This window comes from Lagopus muta, chromosome 4 (assembly GCF_023343835.1).
Source record: "Lagopus muta isolate bLagMut1 chromosome 4, bLagMut1 primary, whole genome shotgun sequence".
NCBI lineage: Eukaryota > Metazoa > Chordata > Aves > Galliformes > Phasianidae > Lagopus > Lagopus muta.
This window is the reverse complement of record NC_064436.1, coordinates 65,942,528-65,968,695: the sequence shown is the minus strand read 5'-3', so window position 1 is coordinate 65,968,695 and position 26,168 is coordinate 65,942,528. Positions and strand designations below refer to the sequence as shown.

The window sequence follows — 26,168 nt, the reverse complement described above, 5'->3', positions numbered from 1 at the left end:
TGTTCCATCTCAGTCTTTGATATCATGACGGCACTTCAGCTACCTTTGATCATATCTACTAAGTATTCTCATTAGTAATCAACATTACTTACTTAAAATAAACACATGTTTTCTTGAAGCTCTGCGGTTATGCTTAATCAGCCGCAAAAATTCCCCTTAAGACGGTTTGTATCATTCAAGGGCATTTGCGTCCATAACCCCATAAATAGCTGTTGTTTTCCGTGCGCTCTCCCAAATGCTGTCTGTTGAGATCTGGCTTTCCACTAAAAGGACGTGGTAGTCGTAACATCCCCCCTGCCCAAACCATCCAGAAATTACAGTGGATGTCCCTCTGACGTGCAGAAAATGATGAGAAATCATTGTGTTTTAGATAAGCTGTTTGTGATCGGAGTCACACCGCAGTTCGGTGTATCAGATCTTTACTAAGTCCTGTCTTGGTCAGAGCTCTGCATACGACACACGAGCATCCCTGCATACATCCGAGGAAGCCACCAGGGGAGGCAAATAGGTGTCTCTCACCTTCCAGCCCTGAAAATGTCCCTGTACCCCCTTCTCTGAGCTCCTCCTGCCTTGTGATCCTCATCCTGGTGACTCACATCTCGGGACTTCAGACCACTTCAAATTATCACCAGTCTGGGGATGCCGGATGGCAGAGAGGAGGTGACCCCTCAGAAACAGTAGCAGTGATGCTGGGCTCCCATGGGGACTTCTCCATCCAATGGGACCAGAGCAAGGCACCTCCCTGCCTCCTGGGCATGCAAGGATTAAGGACACTAAGCCCCTGCCAGGGAGGGATTTGGCAGAGTTTAAGTCTTTCCTGCTGCTGATAACGTTTCCTCCGGCTTCATCCCATCCCCTCCGCCCTTTGATGTCAACTGGAGGCACCAAGTCTAAAAGAGCCACTGCTGTTGATTAGACCTAATTAGTCCCTAATGCCCTCTTAAATCCCATTTTAAAAGGGAGCCATTCAGCATGCCCAGGGCCAAAGGAAACGGTAAGGTGTCCACGATCAAAAGGAGGGAGAGTGCTCTCCAGGTAATTTAAGATGAGCAGGGTGCATAAGGTGGGCACCAGCTCTCCTAGAGAAGGCTTATGCAGACTGAGGGCAGAGAGCATCCCGCAGTGCTGGGGGCATCCCAAAGCCATGTGTCCTCCTCCCCAAGCCAATGAGACCCTTCTGCCCAATCCAATGGGGCAAGAGGCTGATTTCCAGTGCAAGAAGCTGCTTCAGCGAGAGGAGGAGGAGGTAAAGGGATGAAGGCTCCAGCATTCCAAGAATAGTGGTTGAGTTCTCTTTTTTTTTTTTCCTCCAGATGTCATTTTAGCAAGGAGTTACACCATCCAGTCCTTTGAATTGATGATCCTTGGGGGCCTCCCCTTGGGCGGGGAGAGGTGAGCAACCTCTCTTCACCCACCTTCCTCCCTCACCAACACAAAAGGTAACAATACAGCCAGGACTGAGAGATTAGGGCATCAGTTTAGGAAGACACAACAGGGATGAAGTCCCATTTATCACATGCTTGAGTCTCACTAACCTCAGCGGCTCCTTGCCGCTCCATTCTCATCCCGTCTCCTCCATGAGGCTCACTAGCTGGGAACGAGATACTCCCCAGCCTGGGTCTTTGCCTCAGCCACACGACCAACCTCCCGCCTTTAGGTCCAACTTTCTCTAGAAACCAGGCCTGCATCCAAATTAATTTTCTGTATGTGTTGTTGGAGCGATTAGATCTGCAAATCAACATAGCCACAAACTGAATAATGCACCAGCGCTGAGCGCTGTCGGGGCAAAGCCCCAAGTTCCTCATCAAGTTCAGTCCTGCAGAGCCTGTAACTAATGATTTTTCTCTCTTGGCCAGGAGTCAGCACTGTATCTCTCACATGCACATACAAACATTGTACGTGTGCCTTGTTAGCATAGAGCGATCTGCAGATAAAGGGCAGCAGAGTGGAGCACCATGGGCACTGGGACACTCACACGGCACCTCACCTCCAGCTCTGCTGGGCTTGCCGAGCCTGGGAGCGCCAGCTGAGGGCAGGAGGAACATCTCACCACCCACAGCTCTTCGTGTTGGGATGGTTATCTCTTGCTGGGAAGTTCTGAAGGTCTCTTTTTAGTCCCAGTACTAAAAGCTGGCCCAAAGCCCACTGATGTCAATGAAAACCAAGGAAGAGTTCAGTCTTACACAGCAGAATCATCACGAACCCAAGCAAATTGCTGTTGGCCTGGCAGGCCCCACCTGCAGATACCACCACCCTGACCACACCAGCATGGAAGCAGACAGCGACTGCAGCTCCCAGGAACTCCCCAAGCATCACCTGTTTGGATCCAGAGAGAGAGGCAAGAGATGCAAAAGGCCTTCTCCCACAGCCGTGCGCTGGTCCCTAAGCATTCTTTGCTGGACATACTGGACCCCAATCTGATCCCTCCCACCAAGTTCAGGGAGCCCCTGGATGTGTTGGTAGGGCACAGGGGACAGGCAGGGGATACAGGGCATGAAGCTGACACCAGGTCAGCCTGCCCTGCCCTGCCTCACAGTGGGCCTGTGCTTATGAGCCTCCCAGCAGCCTGGTGGGAGGATGCTCCTCCATGACCTACCTCCTAGAAACTATTTGTGTCATTTCTACAGCCTACAGCAGGAGACAGAAGAGTCCTGAGGAACACCACGCTTCAAGACCCCTATGCCTTTTACATGCCTGCATTTAGACATACCGTTCCCACTGTTGGTGATTGAAGCTGGGTGAGATAAAGATTTTCATCTCTGCATTAGAAACAAAGATAACTGAGGCCCAGGTGGAACTAGGGTGAAAGACCCATAAAATGAGTTTGAGGAGTTAAAAAAAAGATGATTATCATAGGGACATCCCTGCCTGTGCTGGTAACAGCTCAGGGCAGAAGGGACAACAGTGGTGAATGACATCTCCCAGAACAAGGTGGGTGTTGAGTCTAAGCTCCTCACCCTAACCTAAAGCCCAAGAGAGATGTCCCTTTTCAGAACTACCTCATTATTTTGTCTGGCATCTCTCTGTCTCAGTCATTATGTTTAATGCAAAGCACCACAGCAACCTTGTTGCTGAATAGGATGCATCTGGGCTCAACTAGAGTTTTATCCATAAGCATGGAAGAAGTGAGGAGAGGAGAGGAGAGGAGAGGAGAGGAGAGGAGAGGAGAGGAGAGGAGAGGAGAGGAGAGGAGAGGAGAGGAGAGGAGAGGAGAGGAGAGGAGAGGAGAGGAGAGGAGAGGAGAGGAGAGGAGAGGAGAGGAGAGGAGAGGAGAGGAGAGGAGAGGAGAGATTATCTCAAAATCATTAAGGTTGGAAAAGACCTCTAAGATCATCTAGTCCAACCATCAACCCATCCCCACCATGCCCACTGAATTATGTCAGTGCATATTTTCTTGAATCAGTTGGATTACCCTGTTACCCATTTAATTTCCTTATAATAAAATTGGTGTTTATCCAAATGATCATTTATGCTGTAAATCAACTGTGATACCTGTTATTCTTCGTATTATACCTCCTAAAAGAATGGTGTTCCAAACTGACAGCAGGACCAATCTATCTCCATCAATCCCTTGCTCCTGTTCCATGAGTTGGCCAAAACTGAAAAGGAGGGGAGCGTCTCTTCACTCTGCTGCTTGTTGTGCAGCACCTCTAAGCACACTCTTTCAGGGCTTGTTCAAAGCCTTACCATGAGCATGGAGATTGATGGTGTTTGCTCACACCAAGCCTGTTTCTCAGTACTGATCTCTTGATGTAGCCCCAGCTCACACCAGCAGGAAGGGAAAGGAGTCCTGCTCATGGGGCTTGTGCTGGCTTGCCAAGCAAAATATCAGTGCAAAAGAATGTACCTACAATTATAACTTCATGTGTTCACTTTGGGGCCTCTGACATTGTAGAGCTATCAGCCCAGCTCACAGATGTTGACAAAGGGCTTGGGGTGAAGTCATCCTCTGGAGAGGAGAAGCCAAGAGGACTTCTGCCTTGGCCTGTTTTTGTGGCTTGCATGGCCACAGGAGGGACAGCCCATGGCCAACAACAGACATCAGCCAGCCCACCCCAGGGCCTCTGTTCGACACTGTTCTGATGGAGATCTCTTTCCGCAGTTTTCTTCTGGGAAACAAAGAGATGGAGCAGGCCAGATGGGAACAGAATATCCCAGAGACAATGGCTTGCACCCACCATTCAGTTTGAGTGTTCATGGACAGTGGGGTGAAATCTGAGTCCGTCCAGCAGCAATGCTTGCACAGACAACCACTGAGAGAAATGGTAACCCTTTGTGGCCCTCATCTCCTCTTGGGTGGCACCTGAGTGGCAGTGCACATGTGCTCATGCAGTGGGATGTATCACTAGGATAAGGAGGACATAAAAGTGATGCTTCCCATCTCTTCTATGGATTGGACCCAGCACAGGGATCTTGGCACGGGAAAAGCATCCTGGAGCTGGGCTAAGCCACCTACTCGTGGTGTGTGGTGGGAGCTCAGCATCTCCTGGTACCCCATCACCCCATCACGCGGCTTCTCCTCACAGTGCCTTTGCTCTGCAGTGAGATCAAAAGGCATCCAGCCCACTGATGGCTCCGTTTGTGTCGAAAGGCTCCCTGATTACCTCACCATTAGCTGCACCCATTAAACAAAATCTGAAAGGTTTTAGACAAAGCTGAGGTTTCAGATGAGAGGGCGAAGGAATGACTCAGTGCCTTTAAACGCCAAAGTCTTCTCCTCCGTCCTGTTTGTACAGCACCTAACACGAGGGGTCCAGGTGCATGCCTAGGGCTCTGAAACACCGCCACAATTAAATAATAAGTGTAATAGCAGCTGTACTCCCACCAGCAGGGTTTCGTTTCATTATTTAAATATTCAGTTGCGCTTGGTAGCACCTCTCAGGGATGCAGTTTGTTTCAATAAGGAGGAGGGTGACCCCCAGCCAGCCATTGGCATGTAATAGGTATGGCCAGCACCCATGGGGCAGGAAGGAGTGACCCCAGGGTCCTGACCTTCCCCAAGGGCTGGACGGGGCTGGGCAATGAGTTTGCAACTGATATTAGCTGCCCATAGAGTCTGTAAGGGTGGTGAGCCACAGCTTGGGTCATCTCCAAATAAAACCCATGGATGGAGGTATCTCTGCAGCCAAGAACATCTGGGGGTGATAATCATAGAGACATCAACGTGAAGCTGGGTGCAGGTGAAGAGGAGCAGGCAGAGGCACAGAAGCTGTTCCCTCCTCCATTTCCACCTGTAGAATTAGCAATAAACACCAAATTTCAATCCTAAAAAAAGAACTGATAGAAAGCAAGCAGTGTCGTGGTTTGGCATCAGTGCCTGAGGTTTGGGCTGGGGATTGTTCACTCCCCATTGGGCAACAAACCCAACATGAAAGCAGCCTTCAGGAGGACAGGTCTCTGCAGAAAATCCCAGAGACCCTCTGACTGGCTCCTGGCATTGGTTGACCCACCCCAGATCCCACCACAAAGCTCTTCCCAGGGCTGTGGGGGCTCCTGGGAAGCAGACTGCCTCCAGCCTGGTCCTTCTCCTCAACGTGGTGCAGGGCATTCTACTCTGGGTGGTCCTGCTTGAGCACAGGGTTGAACCAGACAGATCCCGAGGTCCCAGTGCTTCTCCTGCCAGATCCAGCTCACAGTTCAGATTCCTGGTGGGAAACACCTGCATTTATCGCAGAAGAAATAGTGCCATCTACTGACATTTATAACCTTATTCCTAGAAAGCAAAGGGTGGATCCTTATCTCCCTTGTGCCAAAGAACATTCGGCGTTATTTCAGCTTGAGAAACACCCGTGGAGTAGAAGTGGTGGTCATGTAAGTGACCCACATGCTAGGTTGGTATGCACTGGCAGCCTGAGTCCCCACAGACATCCAGGGTAACCCCCTTGGCTGCAGACTGCAGTTGGAGTGGCCACAGCACCAGGGACAGACCCCAAGCACCCCTGGGAGAAGGGCTGGAGGTGAACACACTGCCCAATGCTGAATTTAATTGATCCTTACCCTCTTCACTGTAATGAACGAACAGAGCTAAACCCTTGCAACAGGCTGCCCTTCAAGGGTTATCCCCTGTGCCATTCGATTTCTTGATATAGTTTTTCAACCCTGATCTGTGGTCTGCTTCCTCTGATGCTGATGGCCGTTGGAGTTACTGGGGCACTCAGAGGAATTATGGGAGAAAGTACCTTAGCCTGGGTGATAAGGGCTGAGATATCTCTTAGTGGTCCTTCTTGACATTATGAAAGCTTCAGTTCTCATGCAAATATGCAGGAGGTGACAGCACTCAGCATGATGTCTCCTAAGTGAGCTCAGAAATGAAATAAAGTTCAATTTCCTGTTTTGGTCTTCTTTATTCTACACATTACGTGTATTATATATGGTAAGTATTTTATTATACTGTATTCTGTTACATTATATGAGACACCAGCCCCACATGCTTGGTCCAGCACTGGGGTCACCTTCCTATGCAAGGACCATGACAGAAGACATCACAGGCCTCAGATTCTGGCAATGCAAAAAAACACTCCACCAAAAATTGGTCCAAAACCACTGGGAGAAACCATCCAATCCTCCTGTCCCAGCAGCAGGAAAAGCCCAGCATCCCAGTTTGAGGAAGCCCCATGTTGGGGAGATGGTCCCACCCCCACCTGGGGACGTGTGAGCCACAGAGAACAGGTTGAGAGCAAGTCAACGTGAGAGTCAACAAAGCATGGTGGATCTCAGCTTGGGAACTGACTGTGCAAAGCAAAGCTCCTGATTTTCTGATTTTCCGAGCTGACCTACCAGTAGTGAAACCATCAAAGCAGGAGGCACATTCCTGAGGTTTGACCCAGCACGGCAAAGTCAATGAAAGGTTCCCACTCAACGGACACTGGAGCACAGCCACAGAACTTGCAGGTAGCCAAGATTTATTTTTCTCTTCTAGGTTTTGTCCAAGGCTTCATCCTGCCAGGGCTCTGTCTCATCCTGCAACAAGGAAGTCAAGTTTCTCCTACAGAGGTATTTTAACACGGCAGATAACCAAATACATACAGTTAGAAACATTACCAAGTATGTATGTATAACTTATATTTTGTATATACATACAAATAACCTCCTAAGTGAGAGGCCAGCATAAAAGACAATCAGAGTAAACACTGTAATCATTCTAATTATGCAACACATTCTGCCTAACATATTTATTTTTAATGGTAGTCATTTTCATAACTCTAAGGCCCTGAATTAGTCCAATATGTTCTTAACTATGTTCACTTTAAATACAAATGATAATGACTTTTCCAGAGGGTCCAGCACCGTGGATGGGCTTGCCGCGCACCAGTCTATTCTGATTAACCTGTTTACTTTTAATAACAGGTTTAATGATGCACTCGGTGCCTAATAACCATGTTTAGTCACAAAGAGAAAAACCAACTACAAAATACTTTCTCTAAAAACCAGGCTACAGGGGATCGTTGGCCATCCTTTAATGCACCTTGATACGTTTCAGCTCTGCCAGCACCCAGGCAGGGTGCTAAGATTTTCAGGGAGGGCTTTGGGGTGACCAAGAAGAATAGGGTGCTGCAGGGAACTCATGTTACCTAATCTGGCTTTGCTTCCTCCCACCCCCGGTGCTCGGTGGATGGCTCTGGGGAGATGAACGGGGAGGGCTTCAAAGGGAGGCTTTTGTGGGCATCATGGAGCTCTTGATGATGGAGATGCACCAGAGAAGAGCTTGCTTGAAAATCACACCCACTACACATTAAAAAAATAATAATAATAACACAAAACCAACACCACCAAAACCTCAACTCCTACCTTCAGCTTTAAGCAGAGCCCCAAGAACTAGAAAGGCAATTAAATCAAGCAGCAGCTGCTCTCTGCTCTCATGTCTGAATCATGTCATCCCCCCCAGCCCAATTCTGGGGACAGGTGGGACCCTTTGGGCACATCCAACCTGGCACAGAGCTTCTTTTCCTAGCTGAGCACTAGATCTCCAAAACATGCAGCCAGGCTTCTCAATGTGTTGTGTCCAGACTTGTCCAAGCCCAGAGCCATGTCCAGACCTGTGCAATCACACTGCAAGGAGATGCTTGGAGCCACATCCTGCTTAGGATCATTCTTTCCTGTGCCTGATTTGACACCCGTTGGATATCACATAAATCCCCAGTGCATGGCAATGTTTTTGTTTAGTCGTGGAATCATCTAGGTTGGAAATGACCTTCAAGATCTCCAAGTCCAACCATCAATCTGACCTACTGAATGCCATCACTAACCGTGTCCCTTAGTGCCACGTCCACACATCTTAAATACTTCTAGGGATGGGGACCCCACCACTTTCCTGGGCAGTCTGTTCCAATGCCTGTCCACCTGTTTAATTTAAGAAGTCCTTCCTAATATCCGCCCTAAACTTCTGCTGTTACAACTTGAGTCTGTTTTCTCACATTCTGTCACTTGTCACTTTCTGGCAAAGCCAAAACTCCTCAGGACATCACGATTCTCCCCCGGTCTTTGAGCATCCCATGGCACCCAGCACACACCAAAACGCTTCCAAATGATCCTAAATATAACTGCCACAGATCTCACCAAACTTCAACCCTGGTTACGTGAAAAACACTTGTAAGGCTTGAACCCGCTCTAATTTGTATGCCTTCTGCCCCAGGGCTCACACAAAATGGGAGGGTGGAATCCAATAGAGTGTTGTGCATAAAAAGATGATGCCAAAGATAACCTTATTGCTAATAATAACTGTGGAATCCGTCCCTGTGAACAGGCCCCATTGAATGCCCAAACACAAGCATTCCTTGGTTAGGTTTTTCTGCCTACAAATATTTCGTTGGAGTCTTTAAATACTAATCACAGAACTTGGGCGAATGCTTTTTATCTTCAAAGTGCTGAAGAAAAAAAAAAAATTAAAAAAAATAAAATTAATTCATTAATCAAAGATAATTATAGGGCACAAAATATGCCTTGCCAAGAGCGAGAGTCAGCCAGCAGCCCTACAGAACGCCATCGTGAGGACTCCAAGCATCGCTTCCATGCGGAGGTGATTTTCCCAGAGCACTGCCCGAGCCGGATCCCTCTTGTTACTGCTCAAGCTGTCCGCCTGACATGTGTTAGGCTGTGTGTCTGCCGTGCAGGAAATAGGGTTTGAAGCTCACAGCCAGGAGCAAAAGCTCCGATTGAGGCTTTAATGAAGCTGGGATTGAGTGGCGAGGGTGGTTCAGTGAAGCAGTAAATGCAAACACATTATCACCTGAGAACTTGCTCCAATTTCACACCAATTAACTAGGAATGAGAGAGGGTTGGGGCTGGCTGCAGAGATGGCTGATAATCCCATGAATGGGCAGAAATGGCTCCTGCACAAGAGGCTGTGCCAAAATGAGTTTGTTAGATAACGGCAGGCCCGGCAATTTTGTCTTGGGGAGTAAGCATGTCGTTACTAGAGCTGCTTTTATTAGCAAATGCTACAGACGTGCTCAGAAATACAGATGCCTGTGAGGGAAACAGGGATGGGAGGGAATAAAGCAATAGCTGATTATCTCACCCCTCTGCCAATGCAGTGTATGGCAGGAGAAGGCAAGGATGAATGGGGAACTGAGGTTGGGACACATGAGGAATGACCTCTGGAATACCAGGAGTTGCTTTTGGGTGGGTTTTGGGTCCAATAAATGCAAGCCTGCAAGTGCTAAATGAGTCTGTAGAACTTGACCAGGGGTCACAAATCCTCATCCCCTCTTCCTGCACCATTTTCACCATGTTTTAGTGTTTGAGTAATTTCCCTGTCTTCCCACTGTGTTTACTCTCAGGTTAGGAGCTAGGGAGAGAAAAGGGAGGCAGTTGAAGGAAAGTGCTCTTTAAAGGAATTTTATGGGTTAAACACTAAACCAAATCACACACTCAGTGTGCAGAGCCCTCCCTTACCCCTTCATTAACTGCTGGGCTCGATGCCTGCAGCCAGCCTGACCCTCGCACACCATGCCACGAGGTTTCCTGCAACCAGCAGCATGAATGAGAGCAAATTCTAGTCTTTGAATGAATATTTGAAGTTACATCTTCATTTTAAAATGCACAGTCTACTGCAAATGTATGTGCAAGGATCCCTTGCTGAGTATCACACTGGCTGCAGATCTCAAGAACAAGTGGATATTGGGGGTGGTTTCCATTTGGGCAGGAAATATTTCAGGCTTGATGGAGCCTCCCATCTCCTGTTAGGGAAGGTGCTAGGATGATGAGGATATTGCTCCTCATCTCCTGCTTCAGCTGCTTAATGCATCAGAGCAACAGTCATGGGCTTCTCCCAAGTCCTTAAACCATGAGCTATAGCCCATCACTGACCCTTCTGCTCCAAGAGGGACTGGGATAACTGGTTAAAATTCAGGAAGATGTGTTCTCTGAATATGGAGAATGAATAGCCAGAGACCAGGATGTATCATAATTTCCTAAAAAAACCCACAAGTATTATTCACTCTGTTGAGTTCAGGGGTTGTGTGATGGTGACCTTGGCCCATTACCACAGCCCACCCTAACTGGTCAGTGGGCTGGGAAACTATAGATTGGATGTCAGGAAAAAATTCTTCTCAGAAAGAGTGGTCAGGTATTGGAACAGGTTGCCTAGGGAAGTGGTGGAGTCGCTGTCCCCTGAGGTGTTCAAGACATTGAAGAAACATGGCACTTAAGAGCATGGTTAATGGGCATGCTGGGTATGAGCTGATGGTTGGACTAGATGCTTTTAGAGGTCTTTTTCAACTTGAATGACTCTGTGATTCTACGATAAAAGAGGGGAGATTTAGATTGGATGTAAGAAAAGAAGCTTTTCACAATAAGGGTAAAGAAGCTCTGGAACAGGTTGTCTAGAGATACGGTGGATGTCCCATCCCTGGAGACACTTGAGGTCAGGCTGGAGGGGCTCTGAGCACCTGATGGAGCTGTAGGTTTCCCTGTTCATTGCAGGGGAGTTGGACCAGATGATCTTTAGTGGTCCCTTTCAACTCAAATGATTCTGTGATTCTAACAGTTTGGGTTGGTGTCCAACCTGCTAAGCCATTTAACCCCACAATCCTGGACAGGAGATGCTCTCTGCAGGGTACCCCACTCACTCTGGGGTAAATCTCCTGTCCTGTGCACAAGACACAGTGTGAATCGACAGGACTCTTCCTGCTCACTGCCTCTGGCCTGTAATTATCTTAAAGATAACAACTAAACCATCCAATGCATGTGAGGGGTTGAGGGAGCACAGTGCCTGTTAGCATCCTGGAGCTGGGATGGTTGCACTCCACAGGGCAGTGGGGATAGGGATGGGCGGAGGGTGAGCAGTGCCCAGGGGCAGCAGGAGACCTTCAAAAGACTGCAGCTGCAAAGGGTCCCACTGAGCACCTGATGGAGCTGCAGCTGTCCCTGTTCATTGCACGGGAATTGGACTAGATGGCCTTTAGGGGTCTCTTCCAATTCAAACGATTATGTGAATCTGTACTTCTATGATTCCTCCCTGCATCACTTCCTCCTCCATTCAGACACTGCACATTTGAAGAGGAGGGAATCCTTCACAGTAATGTACCATTTCCACTGGACGTGGTGCTTTAAAGACTTTCAAACTTCCTAAATTTTTGTAATAATCCCTTTTGCTCCCTTTGCCCTACATTAAATACAATTTCAGCCATTTTGAGTAAAACTGAATCCTTTGGGTTTAAAAGTACGTATCTACATTTAACTCAAAATAGGTTTTGAAGTACCTGGTCAAAACCAGCTCATTATGGTGGAACAAATTATTTTATTATAACCCAAACAAGTCCAAATCCCTTTTCAATTAAGTATATAACTTCCAAACACAGCCAGCTTTTCTTTCTTTCCTTCTTTTTTTTTTTCTTTTCTTTTCTTTTTCCTTTTCTCTTTCCTTTCTAAAACAGAAATAATTGGGGAAAATCCCCACCTGGCACCCTTGTGCTGCTGGACCAGCCACTGCCCTAAATAATGCAGCATCCCTTTGTGCATATGTCAATGGGCAGCAGCTTTTCAGGCAAGTGAAGCTAGGATATCTTTAAGTCAGGAGCAGTGTTGTGTGTAGGTGCCACTCTGCATCACTAAGAATTTCATTTAAGGGGTTGCTGTCCATCCTGTGAGCATCTGAACTTTTTAATTTACATTTCTAGAGGCCGTTTGTGTTGAGTTTCTGTTGGAAGGCAGAGAGGTGAGGGCGGCTCTCCCCACACCCTCAGCACTGACCACAGGAGCAGCACTGGGATGGGCACTCACAGCACAGCCAGTTAGAAAAAGCCTGAAGAAGTGAGTAGGAGGGATGGACACTTATCTGTAGATCTTCACATCAAAATGTTCACCAGCCAACAAGTTGCTGGACTCGATGAACACGGCAGTGTTGTACACAACAGCCTGCCTGGCACTGGAGATCAAGCAAAGTGATCTCCTCCACCTTCAAAATGCATGAAGCTGCAAAATCTTAAGGGCATAGAAACTTCCTTTGATTGCAGGGCTGGTATCTTGGAAGTTGCATTCCTTTAATTTCCTTTGGCTGCTTGCTCTCCCCATGAAGGACATGCACAGGGTGGTGAGTTTGCAGTGGAAACTGGTTTTGCTTCATTTTCCACTTCTCTCCTGCTACAAGGAAAGAAGAGCAGCTTCGGAGGCCTTCCTGCCTCTTTCTATGCAGACAGAAAGGGCTGGGTGTCTGTGTTTAATTACAGCCTGAAAGAACTGCATTTAAAAGACAACAGCAAGCTATTTAATTAATACTTATCATTAGCACACATAGGAATGCCTAGCAGCAAATTGCAACAACAAAGCAATTCCTTTTTGTTTTTTTCCTTGCACTTGGGATAAATTAATTAAAAGAAAAAAAAAAACAAAAGTAAACAAACAATTTGAACCATATTTGGGATGACTTTTTGTGTAGTGGCAGCACAGGGATAGTAGCTCTGACCCTAGCACAGCTCACATCTATAGGAGCTTTCCAATCTCCAGCCCTGCTGGCCAAGGAGCTTATCTTCATCTATCCAACTATCTATCTCTCTATCTCGGCATTCACACTGGGCTCATACCCACGTCTGAGCGCCTACTTGTCTTCATACCTGTCCATAAATTACACAGTGCCCCCGGGGCATTATAAATAATAATTCAACACCCAAACCTTCAGAACGCTGTTTTAAAGAATTGGCTTTTAATTCACTGTGCTGTGGACTCCTCCTTCCGGCCCATAAAGGCAGTGCTGGAGGAGGACGTGACACCATGGGCAGCTGATGAAATGGCCCCCAAAATCAGCCCTGTGCATAGGAGGGACAGGGTAGGTGTCCATAGGCAGACGGGTGAGGATGAAGGAAGGCTGAGCTGCTCTGCTGGAGGGAAATAGCATCCTCATCCTCAGCCTTTCTGAGATTTGTAGAACTGCCCATATTTCATCTCAGCTAGCCCTGCAAACATCCTGTTGTTCTGTCCTTCCCTTTAATTAATAGCATTTTTAATGACACTATTAATGACTGGAGTGGTGCACTGGTATCCACATCTCCATTGGGCAAGGCATGAGGCAATGACCTCTAACTTGGAAGCAGATGGCTTAAAAGGCAGACCTCCATGTTTAGCTCGGCAGATGCAACCCATACTGGGACAGGTGTCCCAAATCCCAAATTTCATACACCAAAAATGCCCACAGAACAGCAAGATGTTGTGGAATGCATGAACTGTGAGGTAGAAAACACCAACTGAGCAATGTGAGACCGCACTGTGTCCCAACACATTGTATCTCCATCCCAATGCATCTTCTTCTAAACACACTGTATCTCCATCCCAACACACTGTATCTCCATCCCAACACATTGTATCTCCATCCCAACACACTGTATCTCCATCCCAACACACTGTATCTCCATCCCAACACATTGTATCTCCATCCCAACACACTGTATCTCCATCCCAACACACTGTATCTCCATCCCAACACACTGTATCTCCAACCCAACACATTGTATCTCCAACCCAACACATTGTATCTCCATCCCAACACACTGTATCTCCACCCCAACACACTGTATCTCCATCCCAACACACTGTATCTCCAACCCAACACACTGTATCTCCATCCCAACACATTGTATCTCCATCCCAACACACTACAGCCCCATCCCAACGTACTTCTTCCCATTAAATACATGGGGTAAGGAGCCCCAGCCATATTGTCCCTTCCTGTGAAGTGTCCCAATCTCTAGGGAACATGCCTGGTGAGATACATGGTTCCCGCAGAGGATGACTGGAGACTGTGGGCATCACCTGTTTCCTGGGATGCATGGATCAGACCTACTTAGAGGAAGGAAACTGGAATTTTTGCTGGAGAAAAGGGTAAGCAGCTGATGTTGAAATGAATTATTTCATGATATGGCCTGGATTTGTGCACAGCTCTGGAAGGCACAGAAGTAATGTTTGTCTAACTAAGAAGTGTGTTGATCGGCCAGAGCCCTCAGCCACCTGTTAAGGTGTCAGATAGAGAGGTACCACCAGCATCCACCTTTCCACATGACTTTCCTCCTCACATCTTCCATCTTCCCATCAAATTTGTTCCTCTCCACTCAGCCTGTGTGGAAGCTCTGAGCACCCATTCTGGGGATGAATTGGATCCCTGAGCCTCTCATGGGACCTGCTGGGAGATGTCCCCAGGCCTGTCCCCACAGCAGGGCTGGGTTGTGTGGCAGTGCATTGCCCTCTGCAGGTCACAGCAATCCTACAGCATCTATGCCTTCCCCTCCATCCGCCAGAAAACATGGAATCACACAATATCCCAAGTTGGAAGGAACCATAAGGATCACTGAGTCCAACTCCTGGCTCCACACAAACCAAACAGGCTTTTCCTGCCTGGAGAGCACCAAAAGAGGTTTCATAGTGCCTTAGATTTGTCCACTCTATAGGATATTTAGGAATGTAACCCTCTTCTACCTCCTGCACAGGACACCATCCCCAGCAGGATGCTTCAGGGGCGATACAGGAGCAAGGGGACCTATTCACCATTCATTGTTCCCTTTCTTCTTGCAAACAAAGCTCGGTGGAACCCCTCACTCATGCATCCTGCTGCTCCTGGCCAGCCGGATTTGCAACCTTCCTCTTGGATGTGGAGTTGCCTGCAATTTCAGGCCTCTCCCCCCTCACAGGGTGGCTTCAGTTATGATTAAGAGCTAAATTACAGCAGGGCAGTTGGCCCTGTCTGAGAACCACAAAGTCTGAGGAGGCGGCTATTAGAGGTGGTGGAGTTCAACCCATATAACATGCTGCAAAATGAAAGGACCTGCTGATGGTGGGGGTCAGATCTCAGGAGGGGGGAGATCTCACCATCACCTCCATCATTAATTAAAAGAAAAAAGCCATCACAAAGAGGGTGGTGAAGCACTGGAACAGGTTGCCCAAGGAGGCTGTGGATGCCCCATCCCTGCAGGCATTCAAGGCCAGGTTGGATGTGGCTCTGGGCAGCCTGGTCTGCTGGTTGGTGACCCTGCACATAGCAGGGGGTTGGAACTGGATGATCGTTGTGGTCCTTTTCAGCCCAGGCCATTCTGTGAATCTATGAAAAAGTCAGCACTAGGAGCAAGTAATTGCCAAGCAAAAGGCTGCATTGTTACTCCAATACAAGGCCTTCAGCTGCATTTTGCATCATTTTTAAACACTTCATTTTGGGGATGGAGGTGGCCTCGCTGGTGGCACGTATCCCTTCTCTCCCACTGACTTTGGATGGGAAGCAAGCAGGGGGTGGTGAAGAGATGAGAGAGGCTGCCTGGGTGCTGGGCACGGCAGCTTGCAGCCCGGGCAATGCTCCCTGCTCTCCCTGCACACTCTGCAAATCCCCTTGCTGATTTACTTCACAGCATTTTCTTTTACCCCGCTAAATGCCACTAAACCTTCAGATTACCCTCCCATTTTTTATCCTTCCTTTGATGTAATGGGGAATTTTTTTTATTTTTATTTTTTTTTTTTTTATGGCAAAAGGGGATTTTTCCCCCTGGTGTAATTATTCCCATTTTTTTCTTTCCCTTTTTAGGCACAAAAGAATCCTGCCAGATGCACGGCTTGTGGAGGCAGCTCCCACATGAGGTATTTATGTATTTATATGTACATGATGGGAACGTGGTATTGAAAGTCCTGAAGTTTCAGTCTGAAGATAAGGGGAATTTCCCATTTCCTATTTCTTCCAGTGGAAATTGCCCTGGAAGAGCCTGCAGCAAGACTGGACCAAAAGCTGCGAGATACAGCACTACAATGTAGGTCCAGTGGCTGGCACCCCTATAATAACCACAGCCAGGGGACACAGCCACTATTTAATACTAACACTGAGCAAGTTTTGGTAGCTGGGATGATTCCTAAAAGCAGATTCACTCCAGCCCTGGGTTCATTTCCAGCAGTTATGGAACAGAGGCATTTACTGCTTTGAACATTCTGGGCTATTAAACACGACTTAACCCAAGGGCAGCATGTTGCTTTGAAAGGTGTGCACTGCTGTGAGGTCGATTCCAGCTCAGATCCCTGATCCCATATGCTGGTTTTTCTCATCCACTTCACAAAAGAAAAAAAAAAAACAAAACCAACCACCCATTTCTGTCCTTCATGTTTGCAACGAGCGTTCAAATCTTCACATGAGCTCTGGGAAGTGGAAAAGCTCCGTGAGCAGCACATGAACCTCCTCTCCAAAGTGCAAACAAGCCCCTTGTAATCCAGCACAGCATAACTTTATGGGATACAGCTCAGTCCCTATCTTGGTACCCAAAGATGGGATGTCACAAGTGCTTGCAATGGCAATTCTGCTTCCCAGAATGCTTTCGCCCAGCCCTGCAGCTCCATCCTTGCCTGTACATGCACCACAGGCATCTCAATCCCCATCTGTGCACCCCCCAGAACTGAGCAGGCACCTCTTGGAGTGATCCCATTCTCAGGGAGGTCTGGGAATCCCTTCTCCTCACACTGCCTCCATTCTGAGGCTGCTCTAAGATATATCTTCAACTGCTAACTGCCATCCATGCTGACAAAATAAAACAAAACACAGGAATCAATGCAACGGAATCATGGAATGGTTTGGCTTGGGAGGGACCTTAAAGCCCATACAGTCCCAACCCCTGCCACAGGCTGGCTGCCACCCACCAGCTCAGGCTGCCCACGGCCCCATTCAACCTGGCCTTGAGCACCTCCACGAATGGGGCACCCACAAGCCCTCAAGGCAGTGTTCCCATGCCTCAGCAACCTCTGAGCAAAGAATTTCCTCTTAATACCTAACCACAATGGCTTGACAGTGACACCCAGCATTACTCCTTCTGGTAGGTCTGGTACAAGATGCTCAGGGACAGAATCACTGAATGAAGGTAGGTGATGACTGCGGATAATTTTAAGGGAGCTTTTTGTGATGGCTAACAATGATGAGACAAAGATGTTCCTTCAGCATTTCAATCAGCATTCATAACTTTATAGGAAAAAAAGAGAATACGATTGCAGAGTTCTTTTGTGAAAAAATTATTAAAGAGTCTAATAATTCAGAGTTAAAATATGTTCCAACTAATAATTAACTGCACAGGAAGAGTAGGTTTCTATCTCAGTGTAACAGAGAGCTCTCGGGTAAAGGAAAATGAGCCCTGGGGTATCATCCAGCCACATCCCTAAAGCTCAGGCCTGTCCATTGACACCCTGTAGTCCCGGGGAGGTCAGAGCAGCACCCCGTTTCCCCCACCATTGCTCCACAGCTGTGATGTGGTCCCGGATCACTCGTGCCCAATCCTCGCCTCGCTGTAGGACTGTGGACCGGGTCTCCATCGCTGTTAGGGCAGTGATTTCAGGAGGGATTTCGGGAACCAGGCCAGCTCGCAGCACAGCATCCTGAAATTTGGCAGCAGAGGCTGGAGCTAAGCAACAGCGGGGTGTGCTGAAAAGAAAAGCAAGAAATCTTTTGATGTCAGCCCCGAGAAGTAGGCAGAGAAGCAAGCTGGAAAGTGATGCTCTGGTCCTTTAACACAGCTGACCAGCACACCTGTCTCCATGCAGGTCCTTACCTGCTGGCACAGCTGTCCAGATGTGAGTAGTGGTAGTGAGCAGCCACGGCCGAGTGTGGGCACAGCAGGTAGTGGTTCTCCTCCCAGCAGCGCTGCATGGCTTGCACGATGTCCTCATCAGATGCTGAGCACGAGCGCAGGGTCTCCGAGACCTGCAGCAAGAGAAACAGAGGTTTGCATTGAGCATCATCACCTCACGTGTTCCTTTCAATGGAGTTGATGCCATGGGCACCCAGCAAAACAGAAACAGGAAGGCTGGAAGTAGCAACTGGATGGCGGTTTCCCCCACATAATCAAGACAAGGGATGTCTGCTGCAGCTGGAGGAAGGTGCTGCTGGAAATGTATCCTTCCCCCAGTTTTGTAATAATGCATTTTCACATTATCTTGTCTATATATTGCATCTGTATTTAAGTAATGTGAGGGTTTCTTCTTATATTTCTGACACGCAAGCAGGCCTAGGTGCTGCAGAAATGATGTTTGTTTGGGACAGCACACATTGGGTGTGATGAGGCAGATCTCCGCATCTCACCCAAAGAGCTTCACAGTTCAAACCTCCACTTTTCTCTTGCATTTCACTCTGCTTTGTACTCCTGGTCCCATTCACCATATCAAGGCTGAATGGCAGTAGTGGACCCCACACCCATTCCCCAACACCACACTCAGTTCATGCCAGAATCCACTGCTCAGTCCACCCCGGCCTGACTCACTGCACAGCTAATGCAGGCACTGAGTGGCCAAGAAGGGGTGATTTCATATCCTACCTAAAAAAACTATAAGTGCTTTTATCTAAAGGTTTGGTTTTTGTTTTTTTCTTTTATTATTTTTATTATTATTATTATTTTTTAAACATCTCTATGCACCTGCACTGACATAAAGCTTCTCTTAGATTTTAGTTTGGAAAGTCTCCAAAATGTGATTTTTTTAATTGTGAAAATGAGTAATAGAATCATAGAATGGCCTGGGTTGAAAAGGACCACAATGATCATCCAGTTCCAACCCCCTGCTATGTGCAGGGTCACCAACCAGCAGACCAGGCTGCCCAGAGCCACATCCAGCCTGGCCTTGAATGCCTGCAGGGATGGAGCATCCACAGCCTCCTTGGGCAACCTGTTCCAGTCAAAACCAACTGGAAACAGTAAGTCTTCTTCCACACAGAGGAACAGGCATGAAGGACTGACCTTTCTGTGCAAACTCTCTGGCAGCTTCAGGCTTTTGGACACAGTGAATTGTTCCATCAGCGTTTTTGTCAGGTGGCTGTCAAAACCTGAGAGCAGCCAGAGGATCCTCTCCACATTGTACGGCTCCTGGGATGACAAGGGAACACGTGAGCAGCAGAAATGGGAGCATCTGTCTCAGGGTGAGAGCAGCTGTATGGATTCTCTGATGTCTAATTTGGGGTGAGGCCCTGTTGCACCTTCTTCTTGCTGGTAGGTTTTGTGCCTTCTCCCTGCACACCTACATCCCCAAGCTCTCTTTGGGAACTCAATGTCCTTCAGATTCCTGACCTGTCTGAGCAGTCTGGCAGTGACCATCAGATTAAAACAACTTAATGAGGGGACAACTGATAAATTGACAGCGAGACCACATCTGTATAATCACCTTGAGGAAACCAGGCTAATAACACGCTATGTATTTAAGAACCAGAAATATACAGCGGTTTTACTGAGTGCTGCAGATGCTGCTATGAATCACACAGCTCCCATGTTACTTAATGAGACACTCAGCTCCCTGCAGGGCTGACCAATAATCTTTGTAAACATATAAGGAACATATAGGGCCTGACTGGACTGTATGGCTATGTAGCAACCGGCGTTACGACACCGCAGCAAAACTCAGTGCAATACCAGACAAAAGGGTCCCAAATGGGTCTCACTGCTTGCTCTCTCATTCCCATGTGCTCAGAAGCACTGAGCAATGTCCAGCCAGGTGGTTTGACCAAGGTACATTGTAGAAACAGACAGGACAAGGAACACCTGATACAAAGTCCTCACCACATCTCTAGGATTCCTGCTCTGCTGCAGGGAAGTGCTGGCTTTGAATGAGTTCTATATACCTGACAGTGCCTATGACCTCTTGTTCCTCCCATCCTGTCCTCCCCTGGCAAGTCATCGGGACTTACTCAGCCTTTGATGTCCTTATCTGGGTGGCTTACAGCTCCATTCCTGTTCTACATCTTCCCACCATCATCTTCCACTGCCTTCAGCCTGTAATTTCATTGTAGTATGGGTGTTGCCTGCCCTTTGCTTTAGGCTGTCCCCTGGTTTAGGCTGTCCTGACCCAGGTGTCCTGAGAAACTACTTGTTAGCACGCTTGGACTTTGATGACCTGCTACCAGAGGTGCCTCCAGCCCATCCTCCTGATGCCTCTTTTGCTTCCCTTTCTGCTTTTCCCACTCCCAGAAGTTTTCCTTCCACCTCCATCTGTTTCAGCTTATGCCTTCCTCTGCTATCTAGATCCAGTCAGTCTGGGCTGGGCCCCCAGTGGGAGCCTTGATCTTCACATTATTCATCTCTATGGTCTGTTTTTGTCCCATGTACTAGAGCTGTCCAGAAGGACACCTGGGCTCAGTCAGGAGGATGGGTCACACTGAAAACTGTTCCCAAGGAAAGTTTTGGCTTGTGGACATGAGCTAAGTCTTGCTGCCTGAATTCAGGCCCAGAAAATAAATCCCCTGGCTGGCTTCTGATGCTGAAAGTCACAGCGTGCGCTGTGATTCTTCTGGAAGTTCTCCTTAAAAGGGTCATCCACACTATAAGCTCTGCTTTACCTTCATCTTTCCAGTTAGTCACTAGCTGGAGACTGCAGAAAAGGCAACCAAAAGGGAGAGTGAGCCCCACATATTCATGTTACGGGAGGAACTTCAAACTGCAGGCCACAGCAGCCCAGTGATGGGAGCAAACAACTTATTCTCTGCAAAACACCGTATTCCTCCACGCTCCCAAGTTCTCCCACTGTGTTTGAACAGCTCTTGGAAAATTCTAGTAGCTTAAGGCCATGGTGATACAACACCAAGTATTTCAAACCTAGGTCACTTGTTTGGAAGCAGATCCAATCCCTGAGGATCACAGGGTAGGTATGAAAGAGTATTTGCTGTTATTATTTCCTGGTATTTGTCTCCAGGCACTTGCTTTCTGTCCCCCCATGACTTTTCATTTCTGATGCCTTTGCCTGCTGGGACTTGTTTTGCTCTGCACAAACTGCAGACGGTCATAGATGAGGCATTTCTTCAGGGCTACTCCAGCTTCTTCCCTTCTCTTGCTCTTGCTGCAGCCTTCCAGAAGCACCAACAGAAACCCTGGGACGTGACAGGATTTATACTTTTCTGAGTGTCACAGAGGTGTTGAGAAAATGGCCCTTTCCTTCCAAGCTTGCACATAGCAAATCTCCAGAAATCCACCATTTAGCAACAGAGATTACAAAGTCCAGCCTTGAAAAGTATGGGAGAAGGTGATGTTTGATCTGTCTCAGCTCAGCAGTCTGCAGCATAAATGCTCAGGATGACTCACACCTCCCAGTGCATCACTGAGAGGCACTGCCAGTGGCAAAATTACAGTCTTATAAACCAGGTATAGCAAAGTACAAGAAAAAAAGATCTAAAAATACGCACGTTCATTATCTTCCATTTGTTCCAATTCATTATCTACCTGAATATCCATGGCTGATGCTAATGTAGCCTTCACACGACCTGAGAGTGAGAAATCTCCATCTTTAACAGTCCTGTGAATGATGTCGTTGCTGTTAACTGCAGCAACCAGCTGAATTGGAAGACCCATCTTCTGGGCAATACAGCCAGCTAGAAACAAAAGTGAAAAAACACATGCATACTTGAGAAAGAAACATTAAAAACAGATTTAACAGAGAATTTGTTCTGTAAGCTGACTGAGCATCCAAGTTCAGAAGTGAGCACAAACGACAACCCCTAATAAACCTCCAGATATCTATCTTAAATGCCTTGGTAGAGCCCCATATTACAAAATCCTAGGACAAAATGCACCTCCTGGCAAACCAGCCCACTGAACATCTCCAGATCTGAAGATGGATAGGCAGGAGATTGAGAGGTCAGACAGGTGCCACTCCAGCAAAAGAGAAGAAGTTTGGAGGTTCTTGGAGATCATTAATAATGCCTCAGATGGGCAGCCTGGAAATACAGTGAAAGCAGCTGAGTGCATTAAATCCTTTTCATACTACTGCTGTGTGCCTAATTCAGGATGGAGGCAGTCAAGGATTCACATGGAAAGGGCCAGATTAGGCAGTCAGGAGTGGCCCTCTTGACAGCAGCTATCTAAATCAGGTAAGACAAGGGAGAACTTCACACCTCTATTGAAGTCTTACTAGGGAAATCAGACCCACAGTATTCTCCCTCTTTTCTGGACCAAACATGTTCTGTCCTTCTCCAATGCATCCACCCTCAAGATAGCTACAGTCATCATTAAAGGGTGGTTTCAGATTTTCTGCACCTTGCAAATCATCAGAGACGCTTCAATGAGTAATAACCAGACATGAGTAATAAAATACAAGTGGTTCTGAAGAAATCCTACCAGAGAGTGGGTGTTTTAATAAATAGCAATGCCCAGCATTTGCAAAACATTTTCAGGTCACAGAGCACTCTTTCTCTTCCCTAACCCATCTCTCCTCCCTTCACCTGTGACATTTCCCCCGCCTCCTGTTGGCACAACAATTTCCACCACTGGCAGTGTGGTGCTATCCAGGGTCGGGGTGCACCGAAAGTAAGCGTAGAAGTAGTGAGCAATCTGCACCATAATCCTCGACCAATTGACCGAATTCAAGCTCATCAGGTTGTTCCTTCTGGCAAAATCGACATCAGCAAACAGTTCCTTGATAGGCTCATCGATTTCATCGCTGTTCCCGTGAACTGTCAGAAAGAAAAAGGAAAGAGTAGATGTGCCAAAATCAGTGCCAAATCAGTGCCATGGGGCACAAAGCATTTCTGCTCAGAAACAGGGCCAGACTGAAGTCCTGGGGTTCGCTGCAGCCAGGATTGTCCTGAGCTGGCTGTCTGTCTCAGGGGCTGTTTGAGTTGGGGTTACTTAAACCATAAAATTGGGGGAAAAAGAAGTGGGGTCACCCCTTCATCCTTTAGTTCCAATAAATGGTGTTCAATTCAGTGCAGGTGAATGGAGACCAGAAGAGAAAGTCTTGAACCACTCAGTCATCAAAGTGGGAACACGGGCTAAGAGCCTCTCCTTAGCAAGACAGCAGGGCATAGTCACTGTGATGGAAATGACCCAGCTGGCTGCAGCAGCAAAACCAGCAGCCCCTGGAGACATTTAGGGTCACAATTTCAACACAGCAGGGCCACAACATGGACGATCCTACAATAATGCCAACCAACAAAGACGTGGACATTGTCTTCAATGACGGTGGTCATCTGAAGTTCCTGTATCTGGGTGCACAACCCTTTGGGTAGCAGAACAAAGATGTCCACATTCTTCTGCCCTCTCACGCTCTCAATTGCTGAGCTCCCTGTGTCCCCTGAAGTCCCTGTTTCAAAGCAATGAAGAAACAAGAAATGCAAACGTTGACACACCAATCAAAATTGCATCACCAGACTTCAAGAAAAAGATGTGGAGGTGCTCCATGAGATACTTTTGGTTAGAGGAGCCTCCTTGGCATTGACAGGATCCCCCATCAGTCACCCATGAGGCAACACCACTACTCTGGGGCACCTATATGGTGGGCTGTAGGATGATGGCTCTCAACGTAAAAACCTTCCCAGAAGCTTTCCCCCTCCAAAGAGAAATACTCACCAACCAGAACATTGATGTGTTTCTGCTTTTTCTCCAAGAAATACTGTAAAAACTGCCCAGTGCAGGACAAGGACAGATCCTTGAATGCGTAAGTAACCCCATGCCAGAGCTCCAAAACATTCAGCCCATCCTTCAGCCTGGACAGATGAACAACATCCTTGTGTCTGAACTTGCTGAAAGCCCTGTCAATCAGATCTAGTGGAAAAACAATTAAAAGTGCTGTCAGAATAGGTACAGGACAACTTATCTGTGGTTGCCTGCATCTGTGCTCTGTGTGCTCCTGGGAAGCAAAGGCAAAGACTCTCCGAGCTGGAGAGGTGACATATAGAAGTTGTTTTTAGCTATTAGGAGGAAGCCAGCCAAGCTCCATTGCCTTCAATAGCTCCGCAGTGAAGAACTCTAGAGGAAACCTGACACAACCAAAGCAAACTGTTAAATCACAAAATAAAGGAAACTTTCATCATTAGCACACTGTTGAGACAGAGGTTGTAGCTGCCCTCTGGTGGAAAGGATGGTTTAAAAACATTACAAATGGAATCACAGAGAGCATGGAGTAGCTGAAAGCCATTGGCAGACAGGTAAGGTCTGGTGCTAGCACTGCACTCCCCCAGCAGTCAGCAGGGCCACAGCACTAGCAATTGCTATTGCAATCATCACAGTCCCCATGTGCATGCAGGGTACACATTTTCCAAAAGGTAACAAGCCCCAGCAAGGTGACAGAGGAGAAAGGGGCAGAGAAAAGGTCAGGCAATAGTGCAGCAGGCTCCATCTTCTGGGCACTGTGAAGATGCTTAAGCTAAGGCAGCACCCAAACACCCCGAAATCCTCACAGGCATCTCTGCAAGCAGCTCCCACTTGAGACTCACCACTAAGTGTGCCACGTGGGATCAATTCAGGCTTGACAAAGAGGAAACATATCTCCTTCACCAACTCGGGGTAGGAGAGGTGGCTCCATTGTTGCAATGTGGGCCTGTCCAGCGAGGGGATGCAGCTGGGCATGAAGAGCCCACCATCAGGTGCATAGCCAGAGAAGAGGGCTTCCTCGAAGTCCACGGCCTCCGTGCCCCCCCGTGTGCTGATGTACTCCATCGGTGCTGGGTGGGCGCTGCGGTCACTGCCAAAGTCATGGGTAATCTGCTCTGCTGGGAGCACTCAAACTGACCCTAAAATATTTCCTATGTAGACACATGGGGCTGGAGGATGGTGTTGTGTGGGTTTGCTTTGCCTGTGCCCTTCTAACACTGTCCTGGACATGTTTCCTCTACTCAGTCACTGCGGGGGCACCTGGTGTTTCCTGAGGGCTGGGTGCAAAAGCTGGAGCTTTAAGATAAAATTACTTAACAATTTTTTCTTTAAAAAAAGGAAATGGGAAAGGAGACAGTAAGGGGAGAGAAGAAAAAGGGGAAGGGAAGAGGGGGGAAAAGGGAGGGAAAAAAGGAGGAAAGGGGGGGGGGGGGGGAAAGGGGGGAAGGGAAGTGAAGGAAAGGAGGAGAAAGAGGTAAAGAAAAAGGGGGGAAGGGAGGAAAAGGAGGTAAAGAAAAGGGGGGAAAGGGATAAAGAGAAGGGAGGGAAGGGGTAGAAACGTGGGAAAAAGGAGGGGAAAGGGGGTGAATGGGAGGAGAAAAGGGGAAAAAAGTTAGGGGGGAAAACGGGAAAAAAGTCAAGGGTAAAAAGAATGGGGAAAAGGAATGGGGATAAGGGAGATTATGCTTCTAGAGCAGCCTGATTTTTTTCGAGGGAGTTGAACACTGGAAGTAAGGGCAGCATTTAACTCAAAGGGAGCGCAGCAAACCTCCAGGATTTGTTTTGTTTTGGTTTGGTTTTATTTGCGGGGGAGGGGCGAAGCCTGCCGGCCTCCCTCGGCCAAAACACTTCTTTCCTTCTTCCATCTTTCCCCACCACCCCTCCTTCCAACAACACCGCAGCGTTTTACCCATCCCGCTTCCTCTCCCCCCGGCCCGCTTCGCCCCGCTCTGCCCCGCGGCCCGCCTCACCTCGGCGCCGCGCCTCGGGCCGTTCCCGAGGCTCGCAGCCCTTTGCCGGCTCCGCCCCGAGCCATGGAGGCGGGTCGGGGCGCCCTGCGCAGCCCTCGGGCGGCCCGTTGCGGGGCTTCGTCGCCCTGTTTGTAAAGCGCTTTTCCCTGATATCCGAAATATCCATTCGCAGCAGGCTGGAATAAGCCGTTGGCGGGGCATGGCGTTGCTCTCCAGGGGAGCTCAGGCTTCCATCAGTGGTGAAACCTCCCCAGGACCATCCCCAGGGTCACCCAAAGCCCCGGGGTCACCCCAGGAGCCGCCCTGGGGACGTGGCCGCTCGACTCAGCCGGCCCCAGCGCACAGGGCAAACCCTGCAGTGCCGCAGGCTGTAAGCAGGTGGGTTTTGGTCCGTGTGTCTTTAATTCTCTGTGTA

General features: G+C 48.1%; 1 protein-coding gene across 4 annotated transcripts; it reads right to left on the bottom strand.

Moving 5' to 3' along the window:
• Nucleotides 1-12,393: 12,393 nt before the first annotated feature.
• Nucleotides 12,394-26,168, bottom strand: THNSL2 (threonine synthase like 2). Of its 4 annotated transcripts, none has more exons than XM_048942535.1 (9): nucleotides 25,754-26,168; nucleotides 24,626-24,750; nucleotides 23,760-23,954; nucleotides 23,341-23,493; nucleotides 22,634-22,864; nucleotides 21,636-21,784; nucleotides 19,170-19,295; nucleotides 17,991-18,142; nucleotides 12,394-17,863 (listed from the first exon to the last, which is right to left on the bottom strand). In XM_048942535.1, the coding sequence occupies exons 1-9, from the start codon at nucleotides 25,816-25,818 to the stop codon at nucleotides 17,608-17,610; spliced, it is 1,452 nt and encodes a 483-aa protein (XP_048798492.1). In that variant the 5' UTR covers nucleotides 25,819-26,168; the 3' UTR covers nucleotides 12,394-17,607. The 4 variants fall into 4 exon arrangements, with proteins under 4 accessions (XP_048798492.1, XP_048798490.1, XP_048798489.1 ...); XM_048942533.1 differs by having other exon boundaries at nucleotides 12,395-17,863; nucleotides 24,626-24,864; XM_048942532.1 differs by having other exon boundaries at nucleotides 12,396-17,863; nucleotides 24,626-24,873.